This window comes from Macaca fascicularis, chromosome 4 (genome assembly GCF_037993035.2).
Source record: "Macaca fascicularis isolate 582-1 chromosome 4, T2T-MFA8v1.1".
Lineage (NCBI taxonomy): Eukaryota > Metazoa > Chordata > Mammalia > Primates > Cercopithecidae > Macaca > Macaca fascicularis.
The window spans coordinates 144,875,387-144,903,320 of record NC_088378.1 but is presented as its reverse complement, the minus strand read 5'-3'; the positions used below and the strand labels follow the sequence as shown (position 1 = coordinate 144,903,320).

Genomic DNA, 27,934 nt, shown 5'->3' with positions numbered 1-27,934 from the left:
ATACTCAACTTGTTGTTGAAATCGTACAATATGTAGCTTTTCAGATTGGATTCTTTCACTTTCTAGTATGCACTAAAATTTTCTCCATGTCTTTTCATGCCTCGATAGCTCATTTTTTTCATTTTTTTCTTGTTTTCTTTTTCTTTTTTCTTGTTTTCTTATAAACAGATGTTTATAGCAGCTTTATTCATAATTGCCAAAACTCAGTGGGTAAATGAATAAATAATGGGTCTGTTTTTAAAAGAGTGTTTTATATTTTTACTATTGAACATCTTTTCACATGTTAATTTGTCACTTACCTTGTTTTGTGTATAGTAACATTCATATCCTTTACTGATTTTTCTACTAAAGTCTCCTTTTACTCTTAAACAGAAGTGCCCTTAAAAATCAAATAGGGAACTTGCATATCAACATTTTAAATGCATATGTCCTTTGGCTGATCAGTTCTAATATGTGGCATTTATCCTAGAAATACATTCTTAAAAGAATGTAAAGGTATTGAATGATGTTCCCTCTAGCATGGCTTTTAAAGAAAAAATATAACCTAAGTATGCATCAATAGGATAGTTAAGTAAATTATGGAACACCCATACAATATTACTTAGCTGTTAAAGAATAAGCTGATCTGTGAAGATCTCCAAGCTGTCTTAACCGAAAAGAGCTAAGGTGCAAAATTACATTATGATACCATAAGTGTTTTTAAATGTATAAATGCTTATTCACTAAACAAAATGTTTATTACATGCTACTGTGTGACAGGTAGTGTCCTAGATAAATATGCACAAAATACAATGGTTAACTCTAAAGAGTGGGACATTTTTCGTTTTATGGTCCTTCTGCAACTTGACTTTTTTATTGTACGTATATTATGTATACTTAAAATAATTTGTACAGCTTACTATAATGGTCTTTTAATTGATCTGTTTCGCCTCCTAACCAGTGATGACCCCGAAGACAGACATTTACCACTCTGTTGGTTTTTTATTGAAATGATGTACATAAATGTGGGGCGTGCTTGCACCGTCCGGATGGGCCTGAGGTCCGGCAGCGGAGAGCGACCTGGGCGGGGCGGGAGGTGGCAGTGGGGGTCCTCCCGGATCACCAGAGAGACGAGCGGCCGTGCTCCTAGAGAGGCAAGGAACCCGCCAGACTCCGCCACTCGGCTGCGGGCGCGGCGAGTGGAGAAGCTTTTGTGCTGGCCCAGCTGCCGGAGGCGCCGGCGACACCCATCAGCCCCGCCAGCCCGCCAGTAGCACGGCTTGGGCTCTGGGGAAACCGGCGCTCTCGACTGGGCAGCCCCGGGCCTCTGCGCTCCCTCGGGAGCCTTTCACGAGGTCGGCTACGTCTTTGTTGTGCGCGTTCCTGAACTTTTGGTCCATTAACCAACAATTAGACACGCAGGTATTCAGTGCCTGGCGCGGTGCTAGATGCTGGGTGTAATCTCAGAAAAATACATTCTGGGGTGCGCCTGAGGGTGCTGGCTGCTGGCATCTCAGGTGCTTTACGTGCATTCGTGAAGAAGTCCATCAGTATTTGTTGAATACCAGGTACGTGCCGGGCTTGTAGAGTCTATGCAGAGATAAACTCCTGTCCTCAAGAACCCGGGTGGGGATGGGCTGGGTGATCTGTAATACGAGATGGAGGAGATGAAGGTTGGGAGCAGTTTTCCATGGGAACACCCATCTCTATCTGTGTGGCTTACTTTTCCTGTCTATATGTTAGGGTTAGGGGTGGCCAGGGAAGGTTTCACATAGAACATTTGCGCTGGCCCTTGGGATTTTACCCTTAGAAGGGGGGTCCTGACTGTATAGAGTGGGTGGAAAAAAAATTGAGTACTTAGCATGGCAGTGAGATAAGGAATTTGGGAAGACCATGGCTTTCTTGAAAGTAGGAACTAAGTCTTTTATTCCAGAGTTAGCTTTATGCCTGGAAAACAATGAGATGCTCCACAAATGTTTATTGAGTGACAAACAAATCAGCAAAATCCAGTAAAGATTAGATCCTGGAGAGTTTGAGTTTACTTCAACGAGTTTAATGAAAACTTTGTATGTGTTTATGTGTGTGTAAGGTATGTTGAATATGGTCAGAATTGTGCTTTAGGGAATATTAATCCAGTGACCATAGAAGCGGGGAATTGGGCAGGAATACCATAACATTATTGTGACAGTGAATGAAAATGATAGTAAAATAATAAGGAAAGAATGGCTGCAAGAGGCATTTTTAAGAATTGACTTGATTCACTGATTGTATATAGAGGCTGTTTAAAAGACTGAATGCATGGAAGATGATGGTGATGCCAGTAGAAATGGAGAAATACGGAGTGAATGCAGCTTTGAGGAACTCTGATCTTAGTTTGAGATCTGTTGAAATTATAGTGCAGGAGAAGCCCACAGCTGCTGGCATTTCAAGATGTGGGTTTGGAGTGCAAAAAGCAAGCTGGAGCCAAAGATTTGAGTCTTCTTGGGAACAGAGATATATTGAAAGTGTGACTAAGGAGATCACAAAGGAAAAAATGAAGAGAGGGAAGAAAAGAACTTGATGCATTTCTACTGTTTCAGTTATGTGTTGTTGCATCAAAAATCAAACTCTAAACTTAGTGGCTGAAAACAAGCTCAGCTTATTGTTCCTCAGGATTCTGCAGGTTGACTGGGTAGTTCTACTGGTCTCACCTGGAGTTACTAATAGAGCTGCATTCCGCTGGTGAATTATTTGAGCACTAGGCCCGGCTGGGTTTTAGCTTGGTCATTTTGGTTCTCATCCACATGACCTCTGTCTAGCTAGCTTGGGCCTCTCACAGCATGGCAGTCTTATGGCAGTGAACCAAGAGCTACAGCAGCACTCTCTCTCTTACAATGTCATTTCTGCCGTATTCCATTGGTCAAAGCAAGTCATAGGCCAGAACAGATTCAAGGGAAGGAAAAATAGACTCCACCCCTTGATGAGAACAGTGGCAAAATCTCATCACAAAAGGTATTTGAGGATGGGAGACTTTGGAAGCAGTCTATTACACCTACATTTAAAGCGGAATATTCAGTGAGAGTTACACAGATATAGATGACCTTTGAGACTGTATTATTTGCCCATGAAGGCAGCCATCTGCCTCCTCAATGGGTAAAATGATCCCTTCTCCCCAGCTAAAGTGCAAGCTTCTTGAGCATTCTTATTGCTAACGCTTCTTCCCTCATATCCTACATCCCTTACCTCTGGACTCAGACCCTTTAGTACTAGTTCAAAACATACTTCTGATTCATTTCACTGAGAAATAGAAGGAAGCAGGCTCAGCTTTTGAGCACTACCTACAGTGGGTACAAAAATATAAGTAGATTACATACAGTTTTGAAGGTCTTAGAATTTGTGTGTTGCTGATCAATTCTTATGCCTCAGATCTCTATTTCTGAACACAGACCCCCAAGCTAAGTGAAGCTTTAGCCTCTAAACTCAACATGTATGAAGCTTTGCCAGGCCCTGCTCCTGAAAATGAAGATGGCCTTGTGAAAGTGAAGGAGGAAGATCCCACCTGGGAGCAGGTGTGCAACTCACAGGAGAGCAGCTCCTACACTCAGGAGATTTACCGCCTGCGCTTTCGGCAGTTCTGCTACCAGGAGGCTCATGGACCCCGGGAAGCTCTGGCCCAACTCCGAGAACTTTGTCATCAATGGCTGAGACCCGAGATGCACACCAAGGAACAGATAATGGAACTGCTGGTGCTGGAGCAGTTCCTGACCATCCTGCCCAAGGAGCTCCAGCCCTGTGTGAAGACATATCTTCTGGAGAGTGGAGAGGAGGCAGTGACCGTGCTGGAGAATCTGGAGACAGGAAGTGGAGACACAGGACAACAGGTGGGAAGAAAATGTGTGTGGTGGTGCGGGAGAAGAACAGGGGGACATGTATCAGTTGATGTTTAGCTTTTTATTTTGAAATAACTTCTAATTTATAGAAGTATTAGAAGAATAAAGAACTCCTGTAAACTTCATCCAGATTTGCCAGTTAACATCTGTTTCATGAAGTCCCATTGTTGTGTACACACTTGTGCAAGGAAGTGCATCTCCCCCAATATGCATATGTACATGTATACACGCACATACATACATACACACATACAGTATTTTTTTTTTCCTCAAACCATTTGAGAGTTAGTTGCAAACACTATATCCCTTTACCTCACTGTTGCCCAGGCTGGAGTGCAGTGGTACAATCATAGCCTCATTGCGGTCTTGAACTGCAATGGTGGAAGGCTCAAGCAATCCTCCCGCCTCAGGCTCCTGAGTAGATGAGGCTACAGGTGTATGCCACCATGCCTGGCTAATTTATCTTTAATTTTTTGTAGAGGGGGTAGGGTCTTGCTGTATTGCCCAGGCTGATCTTGAACGCCTGGCCTCAAGTTATCATGCTGCCTTGGCCTCCCAAAGTGTTGAGATTACAGGCGTGAGCCACTGCACCCGGCCATTCAGTGTGGATTTCTGAAGAGTGAAGACATTCTGTTGTATAACCAGAATACAAAAATCAGGTTTAGGGAAATTAAAATTATGATACTGTCATATAACCTTAGTCTTTATTCATATTTTGCCATGTTATCCTAATAATGTTCTTTATGATAATTTTCCTCTGATTCAGGATACGAGCCAGCATCACATATTGCAGTTAGTTGCCATATCTCTAGTCTTTGTGAATCTGGAGTAGCTGCTGTCTTTCTTTGTCATGACATTGTTATTTTTGAATAGTACAGCTAGTTTTTTTGGAGAATATCCCTCAATTTGAGTTTGTCCTATAATTTCTCGTGGTCAGATTCAGGCTGCACATTTTGACTAGAATACCACAGAGGTAATGTTGTGTTCTCAGTGCATCACTTCAGGAGGTGCGTAGTGATGATTTGTCCCATTACTGATGAGGTTACAGTGGTACCTGTCAAATTTCTCCACTAGAAAGTTACCATTTCCCCCTATGTAATTACTAAGTAATCTGTGGGAGACATTTTGAGTTGGTGTACATATCTTGTTCCTCATTAAACTTTGACCAGCTAGTTTAAACATCCACTTGTTTGTTGTTTTTGTTTTTCTGGGCTGGAGTCCTTTGCCTATCTTTTCTGCTTTGTTTGCTGCTGTATCTTCAGCATATAGAACAGTGCCTGGCTCTTAGCATGCAGTCCATATATGCATGCCTTTTCAAAATAAATCTTTTGTTTCCAGGCCTCTGTCTATATTCAGGGACAGGACATGTGCCCAGTGGTGACAGAATATCAAGGAGTCTCTTTGGAATGTCCGAGCCTCCAGCTCCTGCCTGGGGTAACCACTCTGAAGTGTGAACCTCCACCGCTTCCTCAAGAGAACCCCCAAGAAGTGAGTGGTGAGTGCTAGAGTGAGTTTAGTGAGGACAATGGGAACTGGCCACTGACACTTGCACAGCCTTCTTGTCCTCAAGTTTGTATACATTGTGAAATGATTACCACAAGCTAACTTACGTATCTCACAGTTACCTTTTATGTGTCTGTGGTAAGAATTCCTAAGATCTACTCTCATGAAATTTCAAATATACAATACATTATTATTAACTATAGTGGCCATTCTGTACATAGGTCTTCAGAGCTTATTCATCTTATAACTGCAAGTTTGTACCCTTTGACCAACATCAAGTTTTATTTTTTTGTCTAACCCTGTATCTGGACAAACTTTTAAAGACCTGCTTTATTTTACACTGTGCTTTTTAAGCTGGTTTATTTAGTATGTATGTGTTGTGGACAAGTACATATAATAGTAAAAGTGAATTGGGGCAAGGCTGTTTTTTTTCCAGCAAACTTTATTCCTTCTAGAAATGAAACAACTGCAATAAAAAGATTCCATAGTGGTCCATTACGGAAGCAAAGAAAAGCAGAGCAAAGAAAAGTGATGTTCTGTTTTATATTTTGGGTTAGAATTACCACATGTGCTCTTCATTTGATAATTTTGTACTCTGCCATCTGCCAACTGCCAACTGTGTGACCTAGGCAAGTCATTTAATAGGCCATTCAATTAGTCAACAATTATCTGTTTGATCTCTGTGTGTACTCTGCACTCAGCTGTGATTCTTCTGAGTGTGCCTAGGATTTTGGCAGCAATAATTTGGACCTTCTTGATCATTTTGAGGATTGGAAATAATCTTTTAAAGTAACAGCACAGTGGCTGGCATTGTGCAGTCATCATCGCCGTTTTGATTATTGTTGGTTCTTTGGGATCAGTACCTCCTAACAGTTTTTCTAGTTCATGGCTAACATCTCTTCTCTACTTTTTTTTAATATCTTTATTTTTCTGTCTCTTTATCTTCCTTTCTTCTGCTTTCCTGTTTCCCCTCTGTCTCATCTCTCTACTCTCCACATCCTTTCTTTTGCCTCTGTGTTCTCTCCTTGATCCTTCCTTTATCACCAGCTTCTTCCTCCCCTTTATTTTTATCTATGATTTTTATTTTTTCTTTATGTAAAAGTGAATGACTATAAAACACCTTATGAGTTCATAAATCCCACTCCATTTTTTGCGTGAGAGACCCTAAAGCTGTAGAATTTTAGAATTTCTGACAGAATGAAAGCAGTTGTGATGCTCTTTCTCACACAGTAAAATCTACATCTTAGTTCTTGAATGTTTCACAAACATAACATTTGGGGGAAAAGGCTGAGTCTCCAAAAAGGGTACCCTGAAGGCCATCATGTCTCATTTAGGACTCTTACCTTCTCCCTCTACAGGGCCTGTTCCCCACGGATCAGCTCATCTCCAGGAAAAAAGCCCCAGAGACAAGGCTGCAGTGCCTGTGTTTAACCCAGTCAGGTCCCAGGTAAGTAGGATGCCCAAGCTTGTAGGAATGTCAGTAGTGGTCTTTCTCCTTCATTCCATGTTCCTTGCCCTTCTCTTGGCTCACACTCATCATCCCGAGAGCCATTCAGGTGGCATAGTCCCTCTGCCTTCACCTTGTCACAGAATATCACAAAGTGTGTTGCATCATTCAAGGAGCTTGTATTGATTACATGCCATTGTCTCATTTCATTGTTTAGGAGGCATGTCCAAATCTCAAGGCATGGGAGTGAGGGGTGGAGTGAGGCTCCTGGTTTCAGAAAGTGCTCCACTCATTTGCTGTTGAGTAACTGATATTTTCTCTTTTGAAGTCTCTGGTTTATCTCCCCAGCTTTAGAACAAGGGCCCTTTCTCACACTACTTTATATTCAGCACATATGCAATTAATGCTTGGTGATAATAATGGAAATTCTATATATCCAAGGTAATACTTAACATCTTCTTCACAAAATGGACTCTGGTTTTTTTTTTTTTTTTTCTTATCAGTGGTTCATTCATTTTCCTAGTCATTCATTTACAAAAAAAATAAATAAATAAGTCTCTCATTTAAGTCCTCTTAATATCGCTGCCACATCAGTTTCCTCAAGACACTTGCTCAGTCCTCTTCTATGGCTTCTAATTGATTTTTAATTCTATCAGACCCAGTGCCTCCTATTATTAACAAATACTTCCTGAGAAGAAGTGTCTAGAAAATAAAACGTACTCATGCACATTCTGAAAATCAACATAATTCCCTTAAATGTAATATAATGGTATAATGTAGAAACAAAAAAGTTACTTATTTTAAAAGTAGCGTTTCAGTAGGTAGGAATTGAACAATGAGAACACTTGGACACAGGAAGGGGAGCATCGCACACCGGGGCCTGTTGTGGGGTAGGGGGAGGGGGGAGGGATAGCATTAGGAGATATATCTAATGTAAATAACGAGTTAATGGGTACAGCACACCAACATGGCACATGTGTACATATGTAACAAACCTACCATGTACCCTAGAACATAAAGTATTAAAAAAAAAAGTAGTGTTTCAAAATGCAAGTGCTTCACGTGATTATAACTAGGAAATAACATAGTCAGGTGTTTGCACTGAAGTATCATTAGTAAGTTCAAATGAAGGAGGAATAAGATCAGAAGTCCAAGAAAATCAAAGGGCAATGGTGTAGGTGGACAGTGGAATGAAACTAGTATTGAGTCAGATAATACAAGACTAGACAAAGTGGGGCCCTTAATTGAAGTAGGGCTTAGATGTTATAAATTGAATTATGTCCCTCTAAAAGATATGTGAAAATCCTAACCCCAAGTACCTGTGAATGTGACCTGATTTGGAAATAGACTCTGTCTTAGTCCATTTTGTGTTGCTGATAACAGAATTCCTGAGAATGGGTAATTTATTTTAAAAAGAGGTTTGTTTAGCTCAAAGTTCAGCAACCTGGGAAGTCCAAGATCATCAGCCTGTCTGGTGAGGATCTCATGCTGCTTTAGCTCATGACAGAAAGTGGAATGATGGAGAATCAAGTGTGTGCAAGGGGACCAAACGTTAGAGGCAGCCATCCTTTAAACAGCCTGCTCTTGGATCTGAGCAAGAGCAAGAATAGAAAGCTTATTCAAAGAAATAACAATAGGCCAGGTGCAGGGACTCTCACCTGTAATCCCAGCACTTTGGGAGGCCATGGCAGGAGGATTGCTTGAGGCCAGGAGTTCGAGACCAGCCTGAGTAACACAGCAAGACCCTGTATCTATTAAAAGAAAGAATAGGCCGGGCGCGATGGCTCACGCCTGTAATCCCAACACTTTGGGAGGCTGAGGCGGGTGGATCGCGAGGTCAGGAGTTCGAGACCAGCCTGGCCAACATGGCAAAACCCTGTCTCTACAAAAAATACAAAAAAAAAATTATCCAGGTGTGGTGGCAGGCACCTGTAATCCCAGCTACTTGGGAGACTGAGGCAGGAGAAGCGCTTGAACCTGGGAGATGGAGGTTGCCGTGAGCTAAGATCAGGCCATTGCACTCCAGCCTGGGCAACAAGAGCAAGACTCCATCTCAAAAAATTAAAATAAATTAAAAAAAATAGAGAAATAATAACAAAAATCTTCACAAAACTTGAGAAAGATATAAGTGTCCAGGTACAGGAAGATCTGAGAACACTGAACAGAATCATCCCAATTAAGATTACTACAAGGCATATAATAATCAAACTCTCAACTCTCAAGGAAAAAGAGAGGATCTTAAAAACAGCAAGAGAAAAGAAATAAACGCTGCACCTCATCTGGCAACAGACTTCTCAATGGCAATCATATAGGCCAGGAGAAGGTGGAATGACGTTTTCAAAGTACTCCAAGAAAAAAACTGACATTCAAGAATATTGTACCCAACAGAATTATCTTTCATTTATGATGGAGAAAGCGTTTCCTAGACAAACAAAAGCTGAGAGAGTACACCACCACCAGACACATCTTACAAGAAATGCTAAATAATTCTTAATCTAAAAGGAAAGAAGACTAATATGCAAAAAGAAAACTTTTGAAGGCATAAAAGTCACTGATAAAATTAAGTACATGGACAAACCCAGAATACTTTATTACTATAATAGTAGCATACAATATACTCACAACTGTACTGTGAAGTCCCAAGACATACCTATCAAAAACAATAATAGGACTGGACACAGTGGCTCATGCCTGTAAACCCAGTTCTTTGGGAGGCCGAAGTGGGAGGATCACCTGAGACAAGGAGTTTGAGACCAGCCTGGGCAACATGGTAAGACCCTGACGCTGTACCTGGAGACAGGAGACAGAGTAAGACCATATCTTTAAAACAAAACAAACAATAATAGCTAGCAACCTGTCAAGAGATAGGTAATATAAAGATATAAATTGAGACAGTAAAAAGTCAAAATCTAGAGGAATGGAATTAAAGCATATAATTTTTTTCTGTGTGTTTCTGCCTTTGTTTCTACTCTTGTATTTGGGATCTAAGATAAGTTGTCATCTCTTTAAAATAACTTATTATATCTAAAGGTCTTCTTTGTAAGCCTCATGATAATCGCAATGCAAAAACCTATAATAAACACACTAAAAATAGCAACAAATGAAGGCATACTATAAGAGAAAATCACTTAGCCACAGAGGGTTTTTGTTGTTGTTGTTGTTGTTGTTGTTGTTGTTTGAGATAGGGTCTCGCTTTCACTGAGGCTGGAGTGCAGTGGTATCATCTCAGCTCACTGCAACCTCTGTCTCCCGAGCTCAAGTGATGCTCCCACCTCAGCCTCCCAAGTAGCTGGGACCACAGGTGTGTGCCACCATGCCTGGATAATTCTTTGTATTTTTTATACACCTGGGTTTTTACCATGTTGCCCAGGATGGCCTTGAACTTCTGGCCCCAAGCAGTCTGCCCACCTTGACCTCCCAAAGTGCTGGGATTACAGGCATGAGACACCGTGCCCGGCTATATATAATAATTATAAATACCTATGTATGTAACACCAGAGCTCCCCAGTATATAAAGAAAACATTAATAGATCTAAAAGGAGAGCTAGACTGCGATACAATAATAGTAGGATATTTTAATTACCCCATTCTCAGTAATTGACACATCATCCAGATAGAAAGTCAACAAAGAAACAGTGGAATTAAACTACATACTAGATCTAATAAGCCTAACTGATATTTACTGAACATGTCACTCAACTGCTACAGAATGCACATTCTTTTCATCAGCACGTGGAACATTCTTAAGAATAAACCATATCTTAGGCCACAAACAAATCTGAACAAATTTTTTAAAACTATAAATCATATCAAGTATCTTTTCTAATCACAGTGGAATAAAACTAGAAAGCAATAACAAGAAAAACCTTGGAAACTACACAAACGCATGGAAATTAAATAGCATGCTTCTGAACAACTAATTTGTCAGGGAAGAAATTAAAAAGGAAATCTAAAAATGTCTTGAAACTAATGAAAATAGAAAATGTGACATAACAAAATTTGTGGGATACAGCAAAAGCAGTACTAAGAAGGAAATTTATAGCAATAAACACCTATATTAAAAAAGTAAAAATACATCATATGAACAACCTAATGATACACCTCAAGGAACTAGAAGAGCAACAACTGACCAAACCCGAAATTAGTAGAAGGAAACAAATAATAAGGATTAGAGCAGAAATAACTGAAATTGAGACCAAAAAAAAAAAAGAAAAACCCAGAAGAACAGTGAAACAAGAAGTTGGATTTTTCGAAAAGGTAAACAAAATCAAGCCTTTAGCTAGACAAACAAAAAAAGAGAAGACCCAAATGAATAAAATCAGAAATGAAAAAGACGTAACAGCTGAGACCTCAGAAATACAAAGAACTGTTAGAGACTATTATGAACAACTATATGACAATAAATTTGAAAACCTAGAAGAAATGGATAAATTCCTAGATACATGCCAACTACTAAGATTGGACCATGAAGAAATAGAAAACCTCAGCAAACCAATAACAAGTAACGAGATAGAATCTGTAACAAAAAGTTTTCAAAGAAAACTTTTTCAAAGAAAAGCCCAGGAGCTGTTGGCTTCCCTGCCAAATTCTAAACATTTAAAAAAGAACTGATACCAATCCTATTCAAACTCTTCAAAAAAAAAAAAAAAAGAAGAAGAAGAGGTACTACTTCCAAATTCATTCTAGGAGGCCAGGATTACCCTGACACTAAAACCAGACTAGGATACAAGATAAAAAGAAAATCAGACCAATATCACTGATGAGCATAGGTGCAAAAATTCTCAGTGAAACACAAGCAAACTGAATTCAACAACACATTAAAAAGATCATTCACCATGATCAAGTGGGATTCACTCCAGGGATGCAAGGATGATTCAACATATGCCAATCAATAAATGTGATATATCACATTAATATCAGGAACAAAAACCATATTATTATTTCAATAGATGCTGAAAAGCATTTGATAAAATTCATTGCTTTTTGATAAAAACCCTTGTCAAAATTGGTATAAAAGGAACATACGTCAAAATTAGGGCCATATGTGACAAACCCACAGCTAACATCAAACTGAAGGCCTTTTCTCTAAGGACTGGAACAAGACAAGGATGCCCACTCTCACCACTGTTATTCAACATAATACCCAAAGTCCTGGCCAGAGCAGTTACACAAGAGAAAGAAATAAATGGCATCCAAACTGGATAGCAAAAAGTCAGGTTAGTCTGTTTGCAGATGATATAATCTTATACCTAGAAAAACCTGAAGACTACACCAAAAAAAACTGTTAGTGCTGATAAACTAAGTAAAGTTGCAGGATAAAAAATCAACACTCAAAAATTAGTAGCATTTATATACTCCAGTAGTGAGCAATCTGAAATAGAAATCAAGAAAATAATCGCATTTACAATAGCTACAAAAAATGTAAAATACTTAGGGAATTTAAATACTAAAAATTTAAACACCAATTTAAGTTAAATTTAGTGTTTAAATTCCCTAGGTATTTAATATTTTTTAGTATTTTATAATTTATAATTTAGTATTTAAATACTAAAGGAGTGAAAGACATATAAGGAAAACTAAAACTCTCATGGAACAAATTGAAGAGGACACAAAAACAATGGAAAGATATTTCATGCTCATGGATTGGAAGAATTTATATTGTTAAAATAATATAAATTATTAGAATTTATATTATTAAAATTATTTCCCAAAACAATTTACAGATTCAGTGTAATCACTATCAAAATACCAATGACATTCTTCACAAAAATCAGAAAAAAAATTCATGTCATGAGCCCTAAATCTAATGACTCGTATTCTTATAAGAAGTCCGTATTTGCAAATTTACCAAGGGGTTGAAAAAAAAAGAAAGAAAAATGCCCAAGTGAAAACACACACAGGGAGAATGCCATGTAATGACTGAGGCAAAGATTTGTGTAACACATCTGCAAGCCGAGGAACACCAAGAATTACTGACAAACACTAAAAACTTGGAGAGAGACATGGAAAATTATCTCATAGAACTTTGTTTTCTTTTCTTTTCTTTTCTTTTCTTTTCTTTTCTTTTCTTTTTTTTCTTTTTGAGACAGAGTCTTGCTCTGTTGCCAGGCTGGAGTGCAGTGGCGTGATCTCAGCTCACTGCAACCTCCGACTCCCTGGTTCAAGCGATTCTCCTGCCTCAGCTCTAAAATAGCTGAGATTAAAGGCACGCACCACCACGCCCAGCTAATTTTTGTATTTTTAGTAGAGACAGGGTTTCACCGTGTTGGCCAGGATGGTCTTATCTCCTGACCTAGTGATCCGCCCACCTTGGCCTCCCGAAGTGCTGGGATTACAGGCATGAACCACCGCACCCGGCCTCCCATAGATCTCTCAAAGATAACATGGCCCTGCTGATATATTGATTTTGGATTTCTAGCCTCCAGAGCCATGAGAGAATATAATTCTGTTGTTTTCTGCTATTGAGGTTGTGGTACTTTGTTACGAGAGCTGTAGGAAAGCAATATAAGTTACAAAACAAATTGTGGACAGATAAAAAGGGAGAAAATAAGGAGGTGTGATATTACAGATATACCTCCTTTATTGTGTTTCACTTTATTGTGTTTCACTTTATTGTGCTTTGCAGTATTGAAAGTTTGTGATGACTCTGTGTGGAACAAGTCTGTCAGCACCATTTTTTCTAACAGCGTGTGCTTACTTTGTGTCTGTATGTCACATTTTGGTAATTCTTGCAGTGTTTCAAACTTTATTTTTATATCTGTCATGGTGATCTGTGATCAGTTATTTTTTATGTTGCTATTGAATTTGTTTTGGTGTGCCACAAACCATGCCCATTTAAGATGGCAAACCTAATCGATAAACATTGTATGTGTCCTGACTGCTCCATTGACCAGCTGTTCCCCCATCTCTTTTCCTTTCCTTGGTCCTTGCTATGTCCTGAGACACAATAATATTGAAATGAAACCATTTATAATACTACTACTACAGTGACCTCTATATGTTCAAGTGAAAAGAAGAGTCACATGTCTCTCAGTTAGTTAAATCAAAAGCTAGAAGTGATTAAGCATAGTAAGGAAGGCATGTTGAAAGCTGAGATAGGCCAAAAGCTAGGAGGCCTCTTGTGCCAAACAGGCAAGTTGTGAATGCAAAGGAAATGTTCTTGAAGGAAATGAAAAGTGCTGGTGAATATACAGATGATAAGAAAGCAAAAAACTTTTCGCTGATATGGAAAAAGTTTGAGTGGTTTGGATAGAAGATCACACCAGACGCAGCATTGCCTTAAGCCAAAGGCTAATCCGGAGCTCATCTCTTACTCTCTTCAATTCTGTGAAGGCTGAGAGAGGTGAGGAAGCTATGGAAGAAGAATTGGAAGCTAGCAGAGGTTGGTTCATGAGGTGTAAGGAAGAAGCCATCTCCATAAAATGCATCAGCAACAAGTGCTGATGTAGATGCTGCAGCAGGTTATTCAAATCTAGCTAAAATCACTAATGAGATGGCTACAGATTTTCAGTGTAGATGAAACAACCTTATATTGGAATAAGATGCCATCTAAGACTTTGATTGCTAGAGAGGAGAAGTCAATGCCTGGCTTCAAAGCTTCAAAGGACAGGCTGACTTGTTAGGGGCTTATGCAGTTGGCAACTTTAAAGTTGAAGCCAGTGCTCATTTATCATTCTGAAAATCCTAGGGTCCATAAGAATTAGGCTAAACCTACTCTGTCTGTGCTCTAGAAATGGAACAACAAAGCCTAGATGATAGCACATCTGTTTACAGCATAGTTTACTGAATATTTTAAGCCTACTCTTGAGACATAGTACTAAAAAAAAATTCTTTGAAAATATTACTGCTTATTCACAGAGCACCTAGTCACACAAGAGCTCTGAAGGACAGGTACAAGGAAAATTAATGTTTTCAAGCCTTCCAGTACAATACACGTTCTGTAACCCATGGATCAAGGAGTAATTTTGACTTTCAAGTCTTATTTTTTGAGAAATACATTTTGTAAGGCTATAGCTGCCATAGATAGTGATTCCATAGATAGTGATGGATCTGGGCAAAGTAAATTAAAAACCTTCTGAAAAGGATTCATCATTCTAGATGCCAGTAAGAACATTTGTGATTCAAGGGAGGAGGTAAAAATACCAACATTAACAGGAGTTTGGAAGAAATTGGTTCCAACACTCATGGTTGTCTTTGAGAGATTTAGGACTTCAGTGGATAATGTAGCTGCAGATGTGGTGGAAAGGACTGGTATTAGAAGTGGAACCTGAAGATGTGACTGAATTGCTACCATCTCATGATAAAACTTGAACAGATAAGTTACTTCTTATGGATGAGCAAAGAAAATGGTTTGAAATTGAATCTACTCCTGGTGAAGCATTGTTGAAATGACAACAAAGGATTTAGAATATTAAATAAACTTAGTTGATAAAGCAGCAGCAGGTTTGAGATGATTGACTACAATTTTGAAAGATGTTCTACTGTGGGTAAAATGCTATCAAACAACCTCGCATGCTACACAGAAATCTTTTGTGAAAGAAGAGTCAAGCAAGGTGGCCAACGTTACTGTTGTCTTATTTTAAGAAATTGCCACAGCCACCGAAACCTTCAGCAACCACCACACTAGTCAGCAGCCTCCAACATCGCAGGAAGGCCCTCTACCAGCAAAAAGATTATAACTCTCTGAAGGCTCAGATGCTTATTAGCATTTTTTAGCAATAAAGTATTTTTAAATTAAGATATATACTTTTTTTAGATATAATGCTTATCTACAATTAATAGACTACATAGTATAGTGTAAACATAACTTTCACATGCACTCGAAAGCCAAGAAATTTATGTGGCTTGCTTTATTGTGGCGGTCTGGACCTGCAATATCTCTGAGGTATGCCTATGTTTAAATGAGGTGGGCTTTGCCTTTTATTATCAAAATAATTATCTGTTTGTAGTTTGGGATACGGTGATGATGAGTTAAAGAGAAAATATCTTCTGTCTTGAAACCCCCTCCTTGTCAAAACGGACATTCATTCTGTAAAAGACTGGCACTGTATCCTTTTTCAGGCAACAAGAAAGAGAAAGTAGATTGGAAAATGAGAGAAAATCAAGAGGTTTATGAAACCATGTGGTAGCCCTTTGGAACAGTGTCAGAGAGATAGAAAATCTCAGACAGTTTCCAAAATAAATAATTTCAGTGTGTGATTTTTCTAGCCTAAATATCATTACTAGCTTTGAAATGTTTTTAAACAATCTTTGTTCATGAAATTTAGTGAGATTTCTGCATTTACGTTAGATTCCAAGTCTGTTTAAAGGAGTCTGAAAACTCCATTATGTATTTGTAGTCAGTTTAATTGTGTTTGTTATAACTGCAATATTATATTGAAGTGCTGTTCAACCAAATACATAGAAAATGCTGTAAAACTGTGTAGAATAATCTAAGTGAGTCAACTTTTGTGACAATGTCTTTAATCGATGTAAGCTTCCTTCTCTAACTTTCTTGAATCACTTGATTTTTTTTTCAGTATCATCCTATAAAAACTCTTAGGATTCCTATGTTTCAGTGCAGCTGATTTATATTGATTGTAGGTTTGATTCAGGAGGACACTCAAAAGTCCGCAGGATGTGGAAGAATTATTTGTAGTGTGGGACTGTCCCACATATTGCAAGATGCCTAGCATCTCTGGCCTCACCCTCTGAATGGCATTGGCTTGGAGTGGTGGTGGACTTCATTGTTATAACCAGAAAGATTCCCACAAATTTACTTAATGCCCTGAGGGGCTGGAACTATTGGTCTGCAGTGTGGTATTCAAACCCTTCACAACTGGATTCCTTAACCATGTGAAAACAAAGAGGCTATTTTCTTCTTTTGACTTTTTAGACATTGGTGAAGACTGAGGAAGAAACAGCCCAGGCCCTTGCTACAGAGAAGTGGCCACATCTGAGTCTGGCTCGGAGGAACCTCTGTGGGAACTCAGCTCAGAAGACAGTTACAAGCCTCAGTCTGATGAGTAAGGCCAGGCCTCTGACTGGACCCCTGTCTGGACTCTCATTTTCCCTTCACTCACCCCGGCTTGGCCCTTGGGAGCCCACGTTTCCTTCCACAACCTTCCATTCCCTTCTTCTAGCCTGTGCCTCCAGACTTCTCCTAGGCCTTATCACCTTGCATCCTTCCCAATCACATTTTCTTCTGTTGCTAATCAGCTTACTGATTCTTGTGGTTATCTTCTCTGATCAGTTCCCTGTTTCCTTCAGTGACTCCTTTGTATCCTTTTCCCCTTTTTTCTTCCCTATCGAGGATTCCATATAAGTTGTCTTTCAGATATCCCTTCATACTTGGAAGCCCCACGAACACCTCTGTCTGATCTTGTCTTTACCTCAGAGGAGGTCGTCTTCACTCTCTAAGAACACTACGGTTCATGTTTATTTTACTTTTTTAGTTTTTTTTAGAGATGGGGTCTCACTCTGTTGCCCATGCTAGAGCATAGTGGCATGATGATAGTTCACTGCAGTCTCAAACTTCTGGGCTCAAGCAGTCTTCCCACTTCAGCCTTCTAAACAGCTGGGGCTACACCCAGGTAATTTTCTGTAGACACAGAGGCTTGCTTTGTTACCCAGGCTGGTCTTGAACTCCTGGCCTGAAGCAGTCCTCCCACCTCAGCCTTCCAAAGCACCCAGCCTAATTTTCTTCAAATGTGCTCTGCCCTGTTGGGATCTCTGTCCAGCTGGGCTTTGTTGCCTTAATTAACCTTTCTTACCGTTTTCCCATCCCATGCCACATTTTGTAGGATTGCTGAAACTGTGCACCCTTGAAACACCAATATGATTTTTTGTTTGTTTGATTTGGCACATCTGTTCCCTACCTTGGAAGTTGTTTTTTTTTTTTTTTAATTAACAGAACAGATGACATTTAAATCATTAATACTATATTTTAGCTGAAGAAATTGTAACTAAAGATACATTGTTTAATGCAAAGCAAGAAACTTCTGAAGAAATGGAACAAAGTGGAGAAGCCTCAGGAAAGCCCAACAGGTGAGTGTCCATGGTCCTCAGTGAATCAAATCCTACAGATATAAGAAACTGGAATGGAATCAGAGAAACCAATTGGTCAAAAGCCTGCTTCCCTGGAATAAGATATGATGACTGCCACTCACTTGTGTGGTCATAGAAGGTCCATGCCAAGAAAGTGACCTATTCAAAATGTTCAATATGCAATAAATATACAAAACCTTCAGTTGACACTCAGTTGCCTCCGAGAAGCCTATCCTCATCCAGTCTGTCCTTGATTACCCTTCCCTGGGCTCCCTTACATTTCTGTGGAGCTATAGAGAAGCCAGAAGGCAGATGATTTAACAAGAGTGAGGGCTACAGATGAAGCTGCCATGACAGTTAAGAAAGAAATGTCAGAGCAGAAGAGGACAAGCAGGGTACAGCTTGAGCATTCCAAATCTGAAATGTTCCAAAATCTGAGCTGTTTTGAGCACCAGCATGATGCTCAAAGGAAATGCTCATTGGAGCGTTTTGGATTTCGGATCTTTGGTTAGGGATGCCCAACTGGTATAATGCAAATATTCCAAAATCTGAAAAAATCCAACATTCAAAAATCTTCTGGCCCCAAGCATTTCAGATAAGGGAAAATTAACCTGTATTTTCAACCGCCATTAGACCTGAACAAGGTATAGGTCAAAAGGAAAGTTAGCTGATGAAGTGGAAATGAATGACAGTGGTGGGCACTTCATAAGTGCTGGTTGTGGGAATGAATGAACTTGTAACACATACTTCTATGCAAATCAAGAAACTTCTGAAGAAATGGAACAAGGTGGAGAAGCCTCGGGAATGCCCAACATTCCAAGGCTTCTCAGGATTGCAGAAAGAGAGGAAGCAAATCACAAGCAGAGGGTTGGCTTCTGGTGAGGCCATTTGGTCCTCAGAGACTTGAGAAAAGAGAGAGGAAGCAAGGTGGGATACTTGGCTAAAGAGCGGAGAAGGGGGTATGAATTTTCCTTATTGACATTTGTTCAACTTAGAGAAACTGGGAGCTAAATCTCAGCTAAAGTAGAAATGTCTTAAAGCTTAAGAAGAGAAGTGAAATTTTGCATTAAGATTAGTGAAGACTGAGCCAGCCTCCGCTAAAGGAAGAGAAATGATGTTCAGTAACTAAGAGCAGAGTTATACAACTGGAGAATAGGAATCTGTTGTTGTGTCTGTGAGGTACATTTATTATCAGGCAACTATCAGGTAATTCACAGTGCCTATAAGAATAAAGATATTCATATAACAAAAAGTCTGAAGGTAGGCTATTTCAGGTTTGGTGCAATAGCTTAACCATGGTATCAAAGGTCTAGCCCCCTGCCCTGCTTTGAGTCCCCCTCCCTCACCTCCACCCCACTTTCTTAGCTCACTCTTTTTTCCCATTTCTCACTCCCATTTCCTTCCCTCACAATATTGGGCTTAATGCACTGTAGCTATTAGAGTTTAGATGTCAACAGTAGAAAGACTCAGTGTGATCAAGGAATGCACATACCTAAAAATTCAAAAGTTTGTGTAAAGGCCGGGCGCGGTGGCTCAAGCCTGTAATCCCAGCACTTTGGGAGGCCGAGACGGGCGGATCATGAGGTCAGGAGATCGAGACCATCCTGGCTAACACGGTGAAACCCCGTCTCTACTAAAAAATACAAAAAACTAGCCGGGCGAAATGGCGGGCGCCTGTAGTCCCAGCTACTTGGGAGGCTGAGGCAGGAGAATGGCGTGTACCCGGGAGGCGGAGCTTGCAGTGAGCTGAGATCCGGCCACTGCACTCCAGCCTGGGTGACAGAGCATGACTCCGTCTCAAAAAAAAAAAAAAAAAAAAAGTTTGTGTAAAATAATACTTTTCAGCCAGGCGCAGTGGCTCACACTTGTAATCCCAGCACTTTGGGAGGCCAAGGTGAGTGGATCACGAGGTCAGGAGTTTGAGACCAGCCTGGCCAACACAGTGAAACCCTGTCTGTACTAAAAATACAAAAATTAGCTGGGCATGGTGGCACGTGCCTGTAGTCCCAGCTACTCGGGAGGCTGAGGCAGGAGAATCGCTTGAACCTGGGAGGCGGAGGTGGCAGTGAGCTGAAATCATGCCACTGCACTCCAGCCTGGGTGACAGAGCTAGATTCTGTCTCAAAAAAAACAAAACAAAAAAAAATTTCATCTTTGTAACTTTAGCTTACTTCCTTGTAGACCTGATAAAAATCAGTCCAAGTGCAATGAGTTGAGAGTTGAGTTTCATTTGTTCTTCCCCAGAGTAGTATGTCCATCAGATGAATATAGAACTAGCAGGGGCTAAGTCCTTCCATATTCAGAAATTCTGTGAGAGGTGTGAGGAGACCTGGTAAATAATAACCTTTGTTTCGTGTTCAGGTTCAGAACCAATTGACAGGGTCGCAGGAGTAAAATAGATGGTTCTGCAAACCTCAGTTTCTTACTGACAGAAGTTAGAACAGATAAAAACGGCTTAAAGGCAGAGCTAAATAGGCTTGTACTGGCAGAGGAGGAATGTAGCAGATGTCCCTCTGCATAGGTCTTCTCAATGCAACTTGGGGCACCAAGGAGCATGGGATGTCTGCATCCTGCTCCTAAAGAGGACAGAGAGAGGGGTGTACCAAGGATACCCAGTTCTTTCTCCCAGGCTCAACAGTTAGTTCCATTCTGAGGAGTAAGAGGTAGAGAGAGGCTAGAAATGTTCAATCTAGCCAAAGTCCTTCCCATGGAAAAAAAGAGAAATAAGTATCTCCTCCCCACCCCAAGCCACGAAAGATTTAAGCTTCAGCAGATTTATCATGTGTGAGAGAATATGATTGAGGATTTTTATAACATGTTCTTTTTTTCTTTCCCAGAGAGTGTGCACCCCAGATTCCTTGTAGTACTCCTATCCCTGCTGAAAGGACAGTTACACATTTGAACACTCTGAAGGACCGTCACCCAGGTGATTTGTGGGCCCGGATGCACATCTCATCCTTGGAATATGCTGCAGGAGACATTACCCGAAAAGGGAGAAGAAAAGACAAAGCTCGAGTGAGTGAACTGCTCCAAGGTCTCTCATTCTCTGGTGACTCAGATGTGGAAAAAGATAATGAGCCTGAGATCCAGCCTGCTCAAAAGAAGTTAAAGGTGTCTTGTTTCCCAGAAAAGAGTTGGACCAAAAGAGACATTAAACCCAACTTTCCAAGCTGGTCAGCACTAGATTCTGGACTTTTGAATCTCAAGAGTGAAAAGTTGAATCCAGTAGAGCTTTTTGAATTATTTTTTGATGATGAAACATTCAACTTAATTGTCAATGAAACCAATAATTATGCTTCTCAGAAAAATGTCAGCTTGGAAGTCACAGTTCAGGAAATGAGGTGTGTGTTTGGTGTCCTACTTTTGAGTGGATTTATGAGGCATCCTAGAAGGGGAATGTATTGGGAAATCTCTGACACCAATCAGAACCTGGTTAGAGATGCAATCAGAAGGGACAGATTTGAATTGATTTTCTCAAACCTGCACTTTGCAGATAATGGCCACCTAGATCAAAAAGATAAGTTTACAAAGTTGAGACCTCTCATAAAACAAATGAATAAAAATTTCCTCTTGTATGCTCCCTTGGAAGAATACTATTGCTTTGATAAGTCAATGTGTGAATGCTTTGATAGTGACCAATTCCTGAATGGAAAGCCTGTTAGAATTGGATATAAAATTTGGTGTGGTACAACCACACAGGGTTATCTGGTTTGGTTTGAGCCCTATCAAGAACAATCAACTATGAAGGTAGATGAGGATCCTGACCTTGGGTTAGGTGGAAATCTAGTAATGAACTTTGCTGATGTTCTTTTAGAGAGAGGTCAGTATCCCTATCACCTGTGTTTTGATAGCTTCTTTACCAGTATCAAATTGTTGTCAGCCTTGAAGAAGAAGGGGGTGAGGGCAACAGGAACAATTCGTGAGAACAGGACCGAAAAATGTCCCCTTATGAATGTAGAACATATGAAAAAAATGAAGAGAGGGTATTTTGATTTCCAAGTAGAAGAAAACAATGAGATAATTTTATGTCGTTGGTATGGGGATGGCATTATCAGTCTGTGCTCCAATGCTGTGGGCATAGAACCAGTCAATGAGATAACTTATTGTGATGCTGATGATGAGGAAATCCCTCAGATAAGTCAACCATCCATAGTAAAAGTGTATGATGAATGCAAGGAAGGTGTAGCTAAAATGGATCAAATTATTTCAAAGTATCGGGTGAGGATAAGAAGCAAGAAATGGTACTCAATTTTGGTAAGCTACATGATTGATGTAGCCATGAACAATGCATGGCAACTACACAGAGCCTGTAACCCAGGTGCTTCCCTAGACCCCTTGGATTTTCGGAGATTTGTTGCACATTTCTACTTGGAACACAATGCTGATCTGTCAGATTAAGGCACATAAAATGGACATAGTGCAGACATTAATAAGACATAGAAAAATAATTGTACATGCTGTTGTACCCTCCCGAATTAAATCTGATATATGTAATGAAGTTATTAAATAATTAATACTTTTAAAAATCAGACATTTAGTTTCAAGGACTATTGTAACAATGTTAAAAATTATCTGTGAAAATGTTGAACTGTAGTACTTTTCTCTATGTCAAATTTTGTGTCAGACATGGGAAATCCTTTATTTGTTCAATTGACTATTTTGTGCGTTCATTTATTTATTTTTTGAGACACAGTCTCGCTCTGTGGCCAGGCTGGAGTGCAGTGGCACGATCTTGGCTCACTGCAACCTCCGACATCCTGGTTCAAGCAATTCTCCTGCCTCAGCCTCCCGAGTAGCTGGGATTACAGGCACGTGCTGCCATGTCCAGCTAACTTTTGTATTTTTAGTAGAGACGGGGTTTCACCATGTTGGCCAGGATGGTCTTGATCTCCTGACCTCGTGATCTGCCCACCTTGGCCTCCCAAAGTGCTGGGATTACAGGCGTGAGCCACCATGCCCGGCTATTTTGTGCATTTAAAGAATGAAATCCTACCTCTTTAAAAAAATTCTCTGAAGACGGCCATTTTTAAGATGCAAGCAATGTCATAGTAACCATAGAATGATGCTGACTCCATAGTTCAAACTAGTGACACAGCTTATGAAGTAAGAATGGTCTAAACAAAACATAGGTGGTAGGAGACTAAAAACCTTAGCATTGGTGTAAAACTGGATTGGATTGTGTGTAAGTGAGAAGGGTCAGGCATGGATATTAAAGGAGAATGCTATAAAGGAAAAACCAGAGGTGAAGCAGTGCCTTCGAATATTGAAATGATAGGTGTATCCTGTGGTGATGGTGTGAGTTGGCAGCAGAAGTCAGGAGAGTAAAGAAAATCAAGGAAACATGAAGCAAATCAGGGTAATAAGTAACCGGGAGAGTTAAGGAAAAGATAGGCATAAAGTCAACGTAAAGACCATGTTGAAATCACCTGATCAGATATCTAGGCTTAAGGTCATCAGTGATAGGTAACTGAAGGAGAAACACTTGGAAAAGTGAATGATATGGACTGTGACTCCTTAGTGTTGAAATCTAGTATTGGTGGATTAGTCTGGAGGGTAGAGAAGACAGGCTCCACCTCATTTCTGTGGGCTGTAGCCACAACAGCTCCTTGCCTTTCTTTCATATCCTAATATTTACAGTCCCTTTCCTGGCTGGAAGGCAAGTGGTCAGGTTTGAATTCTTTCAACAGGTGTGTTTATTATGTGGATGACTGGTGAAAGTGTAAGCCATGCGTAATGTCACAGATTCACCTATTCCATGCAAGATGTTCAAAGAAAATATAAGTTCATTACTTCCTGTAATTGATCTGATATTCTTTGTGAAATACATCACCAGGGTGGGTTGGTTTCTACTTTTAAATGATGAAGTGTCTGGTTAAGTACCTACCCACAAAAGGGTATTAATAGAGTGCAGGTTTTAGTTAAATGATGAGTGGGTGGTGCAGATAGTAATTGCTAATATAGGCAGGAAATAGTTACAGAATAACTTCTTATTTCACTTTCATGTCTGCCTTGATGTTTAGAGCCCTCTAGCCATCCCCACTTGGCAGTTATCAAAGGCTGCACTTTATATCTCCCACATTCTAAATCTGCTTTTCTCTTCTCCAGGGTTCCATAATTATGTAAATAATATTAATCACTGACCACCCAGGTATCAAACAAGACACCTAAATGTTACCTGTCACCCTCTTCTACCACTCATCTCTAATACCTCTTGAATCTATTCACACCATTCAACCTCTTTGCCATCATTCAGACCACAGTTCTGTGATGTTGCTTGACTGCTCACCAAACCCTTCCTTGACCCTCCCCCTCCCCAAACCTGTCTCCAAACAATGACTGTGAAAGTTCTAAAGAGCAAATCTGAGCATCAGCTATTCAGAAGATAGAAACAGTATGTTATGAAAAAGCATAAATAGTGGACTGTATGTGCGTCTTGGCACCAGAAAGTCTTTGAATTTCAGCCATGTAACCTTGGGCAGATTAACTCTCTGAGCCTAACCCACGCTCTCCATGGTGCTCAATATACCACTCTACAGTTGAGAAGTAAATGTGGAGCCCAAGGAAAATGGGGAGTGATACCCTAAGATGAGCAGAACCGGCCCATGCTGTACGCACCAGCACCTGCCCAGGAAGTGAAGTAAGCTGGAAGGAACCTGATTCCCTGAAGACTGGAATAGAGTCTTGAAAATTGCCTACGGCTGAGATTTACATGTGAGGGCAAAAACCTTCTATCTTGGTGAATTCATTGTTACTGGGGATGGGGTAGGTGTATTTGTTATTCCCAGCTGAACGTAATTCTAAGTGAGAATCACTGATCCATGTCAGGTCTCCTAGGTTAGATAAAGTTGGATACAGGAGAACAATTTTGGATGACTCCTATTTCACACCCACATATAAATTGAACAAAAACTTGTAGCATTTGCTACATATGACTGTTCTAAGAGTTTTAAAAATACTAATATCCCCATTCTATGCATGAGAAAACAAACATAGGTTAAGTGACATTTTATAAGTCATATAGTTAGTAAGTGGTGTAATCCTTGCAGCCAATATTGAGCGCCGATTTGTTTTATGGTTTTTCCTTCTAGTTTTTATTCCTTTTGTTCTTCTCTCTATAAAACCCAAAGAAGATCACACTGCAGGAGAGGTCAACACCTTTGTTATTGCGAAAGGGTTAGGAAAAGACATTACAAAGGTTCCTGGAGATCTGTACCAAGAGAATGACTGTCTACCACACAACTGTACTGAACATCTATGGTACTTCTGCACACACCATGTTCATGGTGCTCCTTAAATACTGCTGCCTTACATGGTAGTTGTTTTTGTTCAGGGCATATCCTTTATTAGACAGCAAACTTACAGGGCATCTCTTTTGCAACCCTCCTTGCAACCAAAACAAGACCTGAAATTTGCTATATTACTTATATTACTCAGGATACTTAGAATACACTGCAATTTGATGGGAAAATTTAGCTATCCAAATACATAGCTTTATCTTTAAAGTGTACTATAGAACAGTGGAATATGAGAGTAACCTTGGAAACAATACAGAATAATTTGGAGTGAGAGATAATGAAGACAAATGGTGACTTTAAAACATTATTAGGTACATTTTTACTTCAGGAGAGGCCCCAGCATCCTTTACTAATCTGGCTGGCTTCAAGGAACTGTTTCCAACTGAGTCATAGGACAGTGACTTTTTAAGGCAGGACAATTCTTGAAGGCAGGACAAACATCATGATTAAGTTCTCCTATAGTCCTTACACTGAGGTATCTAATTAGGGGTTGGCTGATTATTAATAACTGGATACCAAATTAACATCAGTCTGACTTGCATTTGTGCCTAAACATTCTGACTTAACCCCCAGGCTCAGACTGAACTTTTTCCTTATTTTAAACTATAAAGTTCATTCTTTTAAAATTTTATGTATTTCAATAGGTGTTTGGGGAAAAGGGAGTGTTTGGTTACATGAGTAAGTTCTTTAGTGGTGATTTTTGAGATTTTGGTGCACCTATAACCCGAGCAGTGAACACTGTACCGAATTTATAGTCTTTTATCCCTCACCCCTGCTCCCATCTTTTCCCCCCAAGTCCCCAAAGTCTATTGTATCATTCCTATACCCTTGCATCCTCATAGCTTAGCTCCCACTTATGAGTGAGAACATACGTTGTTTGGTTTTCCAGTCCTGAGTTACTTCACTTAGAATAATGGTCTCCAATTCCATCCAGGTTGCTGCAAATGCCATTATTTTGTTCCTTTTTAATGGCTGAGTAGTAGTCTATGTTGTATATATGCCACAATTTCTTTATCCACTGTTGATTGATGGGCATTTGGGCTGGTTTCATATTTTTACAATTGTGTATTATGCTGCTATAAACATATGTGTGTAAGTATCTTTTTCATTTAATGATTTATTTTCTTCTGGGTACATACCCAGTATTGGGATTGCTGGATCAAATGGTAGTTCTACTTTTATTTCCTTAAGGAATCTCCACACTGTTTTCCATAGTGGTTGTACTAGTTTACATTCATCCACCAGCAGTGTAAAAGTGTTCCCTTTTCACGACATTCATGCCAACATCTATTATTTTGTTATTATGGCCATTCTTGCAGGAGTAAGTTATTGCATTGTGGTTTTGATTTGCATTTCCCTGATAATGAGTGATGCTGAGCATTTTTTTATGTGTTTGTTGGCCATTTGTATATCTTCTTTTGAGAATTGCCTATTGATGTCCTTAGCCCATTTTTTGATGGGATTGTTTTTTTCTTGCTGATTTGTTTGAGTTCCTTGTAGATTCTGGATATTAGTCCTTTGTCGGATGTATAGATTGTGAAGATTTTCTCCCATGCTTTGGGTTGTCTGTTTACTCTGTTGATTGTTGCTTTTGCTATGCAGAAGCTTTTTGGTTAAAGTCCCATCTATTTATCTTTGTTTCTGTTGCATTTGCTTTGGAGTTCTTGGTCATGAACTCTTTGCCTAAGCCAATGTCTAGAAGGGTTTTTAAAATATTATCTTCTAGAGTTTTTATGGTTTCAGGTCTTAGGTTTAAGTCCTTGATCCGTCTTGAGTTGATTTTTGTATAAGGTTAGAGATGAGGATCCAGTTTCGTTCTTCTACATGTGCCTTGCCAATTATCCCAGCACCATTTTTTAAATAAGATGTCCTTTCCCCACTTTATATTTTTGTTTGCTTTGTTGTAGATCAATTGGCTGTAAGTATTTAGCTTTATTTCTGGGTTCTCTATTCTGTTCCATTGCTCTATGTGCCTATTTTTATACCAGTACCATGCTGTTTTTGTGACTATGGCCTTATAGTTTGAAGTCAGGTAATGTGATACCTCCAGATTTGTTCTTTTTGCTTAGTCTTGCATTGGCTATATGAGCTCTTTTTCGGTTTCATATGAGTTTTAGGATTTTTTTTTCTAGTTCTCTGAAGAATGATGGTGGTATTTGCATAAGAACTGCATTGAATTTGTATATTGCTTTTGGCAGTATGGTCATTTTCACAATATCGATTCTACCCAACCATGAGCATGGGATGTTTTTCCATTTGTTGGTGTTGTCTTTGATTTCTTTATTCAGTGTTTTGTAGTTTTCCTTGTAGGGGTCTTTCACCTTGGCTAGACATATTCCTAAGTATTTTATTTTATTTGCAGCTATTGTAAAGGGGATTGAGTTCTTGATTTGATTCTCAGCTTGGTGGCTGTTGGTGTATAGCAGAGCTACTGATTTGTGTACATTAATTTTATATCCTGAAACTTTGATGAATTCGTTTATCAGTTCTAGGAGCTTTCTGGAGGAGGCTTTAGGGTTTTCTAGGTATATGATCATATTATCAGCAAACAGCAACAGTTTGACTTCCTCTTTATCAATTTGAATGCCCTTTATTTCTTTATCTTGTCCAATTGCTCTGGCTAGGACTTTCAGTGCTATATTGAATAGAAGTGGTGAGAGTGGGCATCCTTGTCTTGTTCCAGTTCTCAGGGGGAATGCTTTCAACTTTTCCCCATTCAGTATTATGTTGGCTCTGGGTTTGTCATAGATGGCTTTTATTACATTAGGGTATGTCCGTTCTATGCTGATTTTTCTGAGGGTTCTAATCATAAAGGG

The 27,934-nt window shown here is 39.6% G+C and overlaps 1 protein-coding gene across 4 annotated transcripts; it reads left to right on the top strand.

Annotated features, from left to right (window-relative positions):
- Positions 1-1,127: 1,127 nt before the first annotated feature.
- On the top strand, positions 1,128-22,352 carry PGBD1 (piggyBac transposable element derived 1). Of its 4 annotated transcripts, none has more exons than XM_074038622.1 (7): positions 1,128-1,547; positions 3,405-3,839; positions 5,187-5,336; positions 6,710-6,798; positions 16,673-16,802; positions 17,727-17,823; positions 20,661-22,352. In XM_074038622.1, the coding sequence occupies exons 5-7, from the start codon at positions 16,799-16,801 to the stop codon at positions 22,219-22,221; spliced, it is 1,662 nt and encodes a 553-aa protein (XP_073894723.1). In that variant the 5' UTR covers positions 1,128-1,547; positions 3,405-3,839; positions 5,187-5,336; positions 6,710-6,798; positions 16,673-16,798; the 3' UTR covers positions 22,222-22,352. The 4 variants fall into 4 exon arrangements, with proteins under 4 accessions (XP_073894723.1, XP_005553784.3, XP_073894724.1 ...); XM_005553727.4 differs by having other exon boundaries at positions 5,187-5,343; XM_074038623.1 differs by having other exon boundaries at positions 3,385-3,839.
- The last annotated feature ends 5,582 nt before the right edge of the window (positions 22,353-27,934 follow it).

Bases quoted from the DNA above. Each gene is read 5' to 3' on its own strand.
- PGBD1 (XM_005553727.4), top strand. From the start codon at position 3,444: ATGTATGAAGCTTTGCCAGGCCCTGCTCCTGAAAATGAAGATGGCCTT. The intron at 3,840-5,186 runs GTGGGAAGAAAA...TTTTGTTTCCAG, and splicing joins GTGGAGACACAGGACAACAG to GCCTCTGTCTATATTCAGGG. The intron at 16,803-17,726 runs GTAAGGCCAGGC...ACTATATTTTAG, and splicing joins TACAAGCCTCAGTCTGATGA to CTGAAGAAATTGTAACTAAA.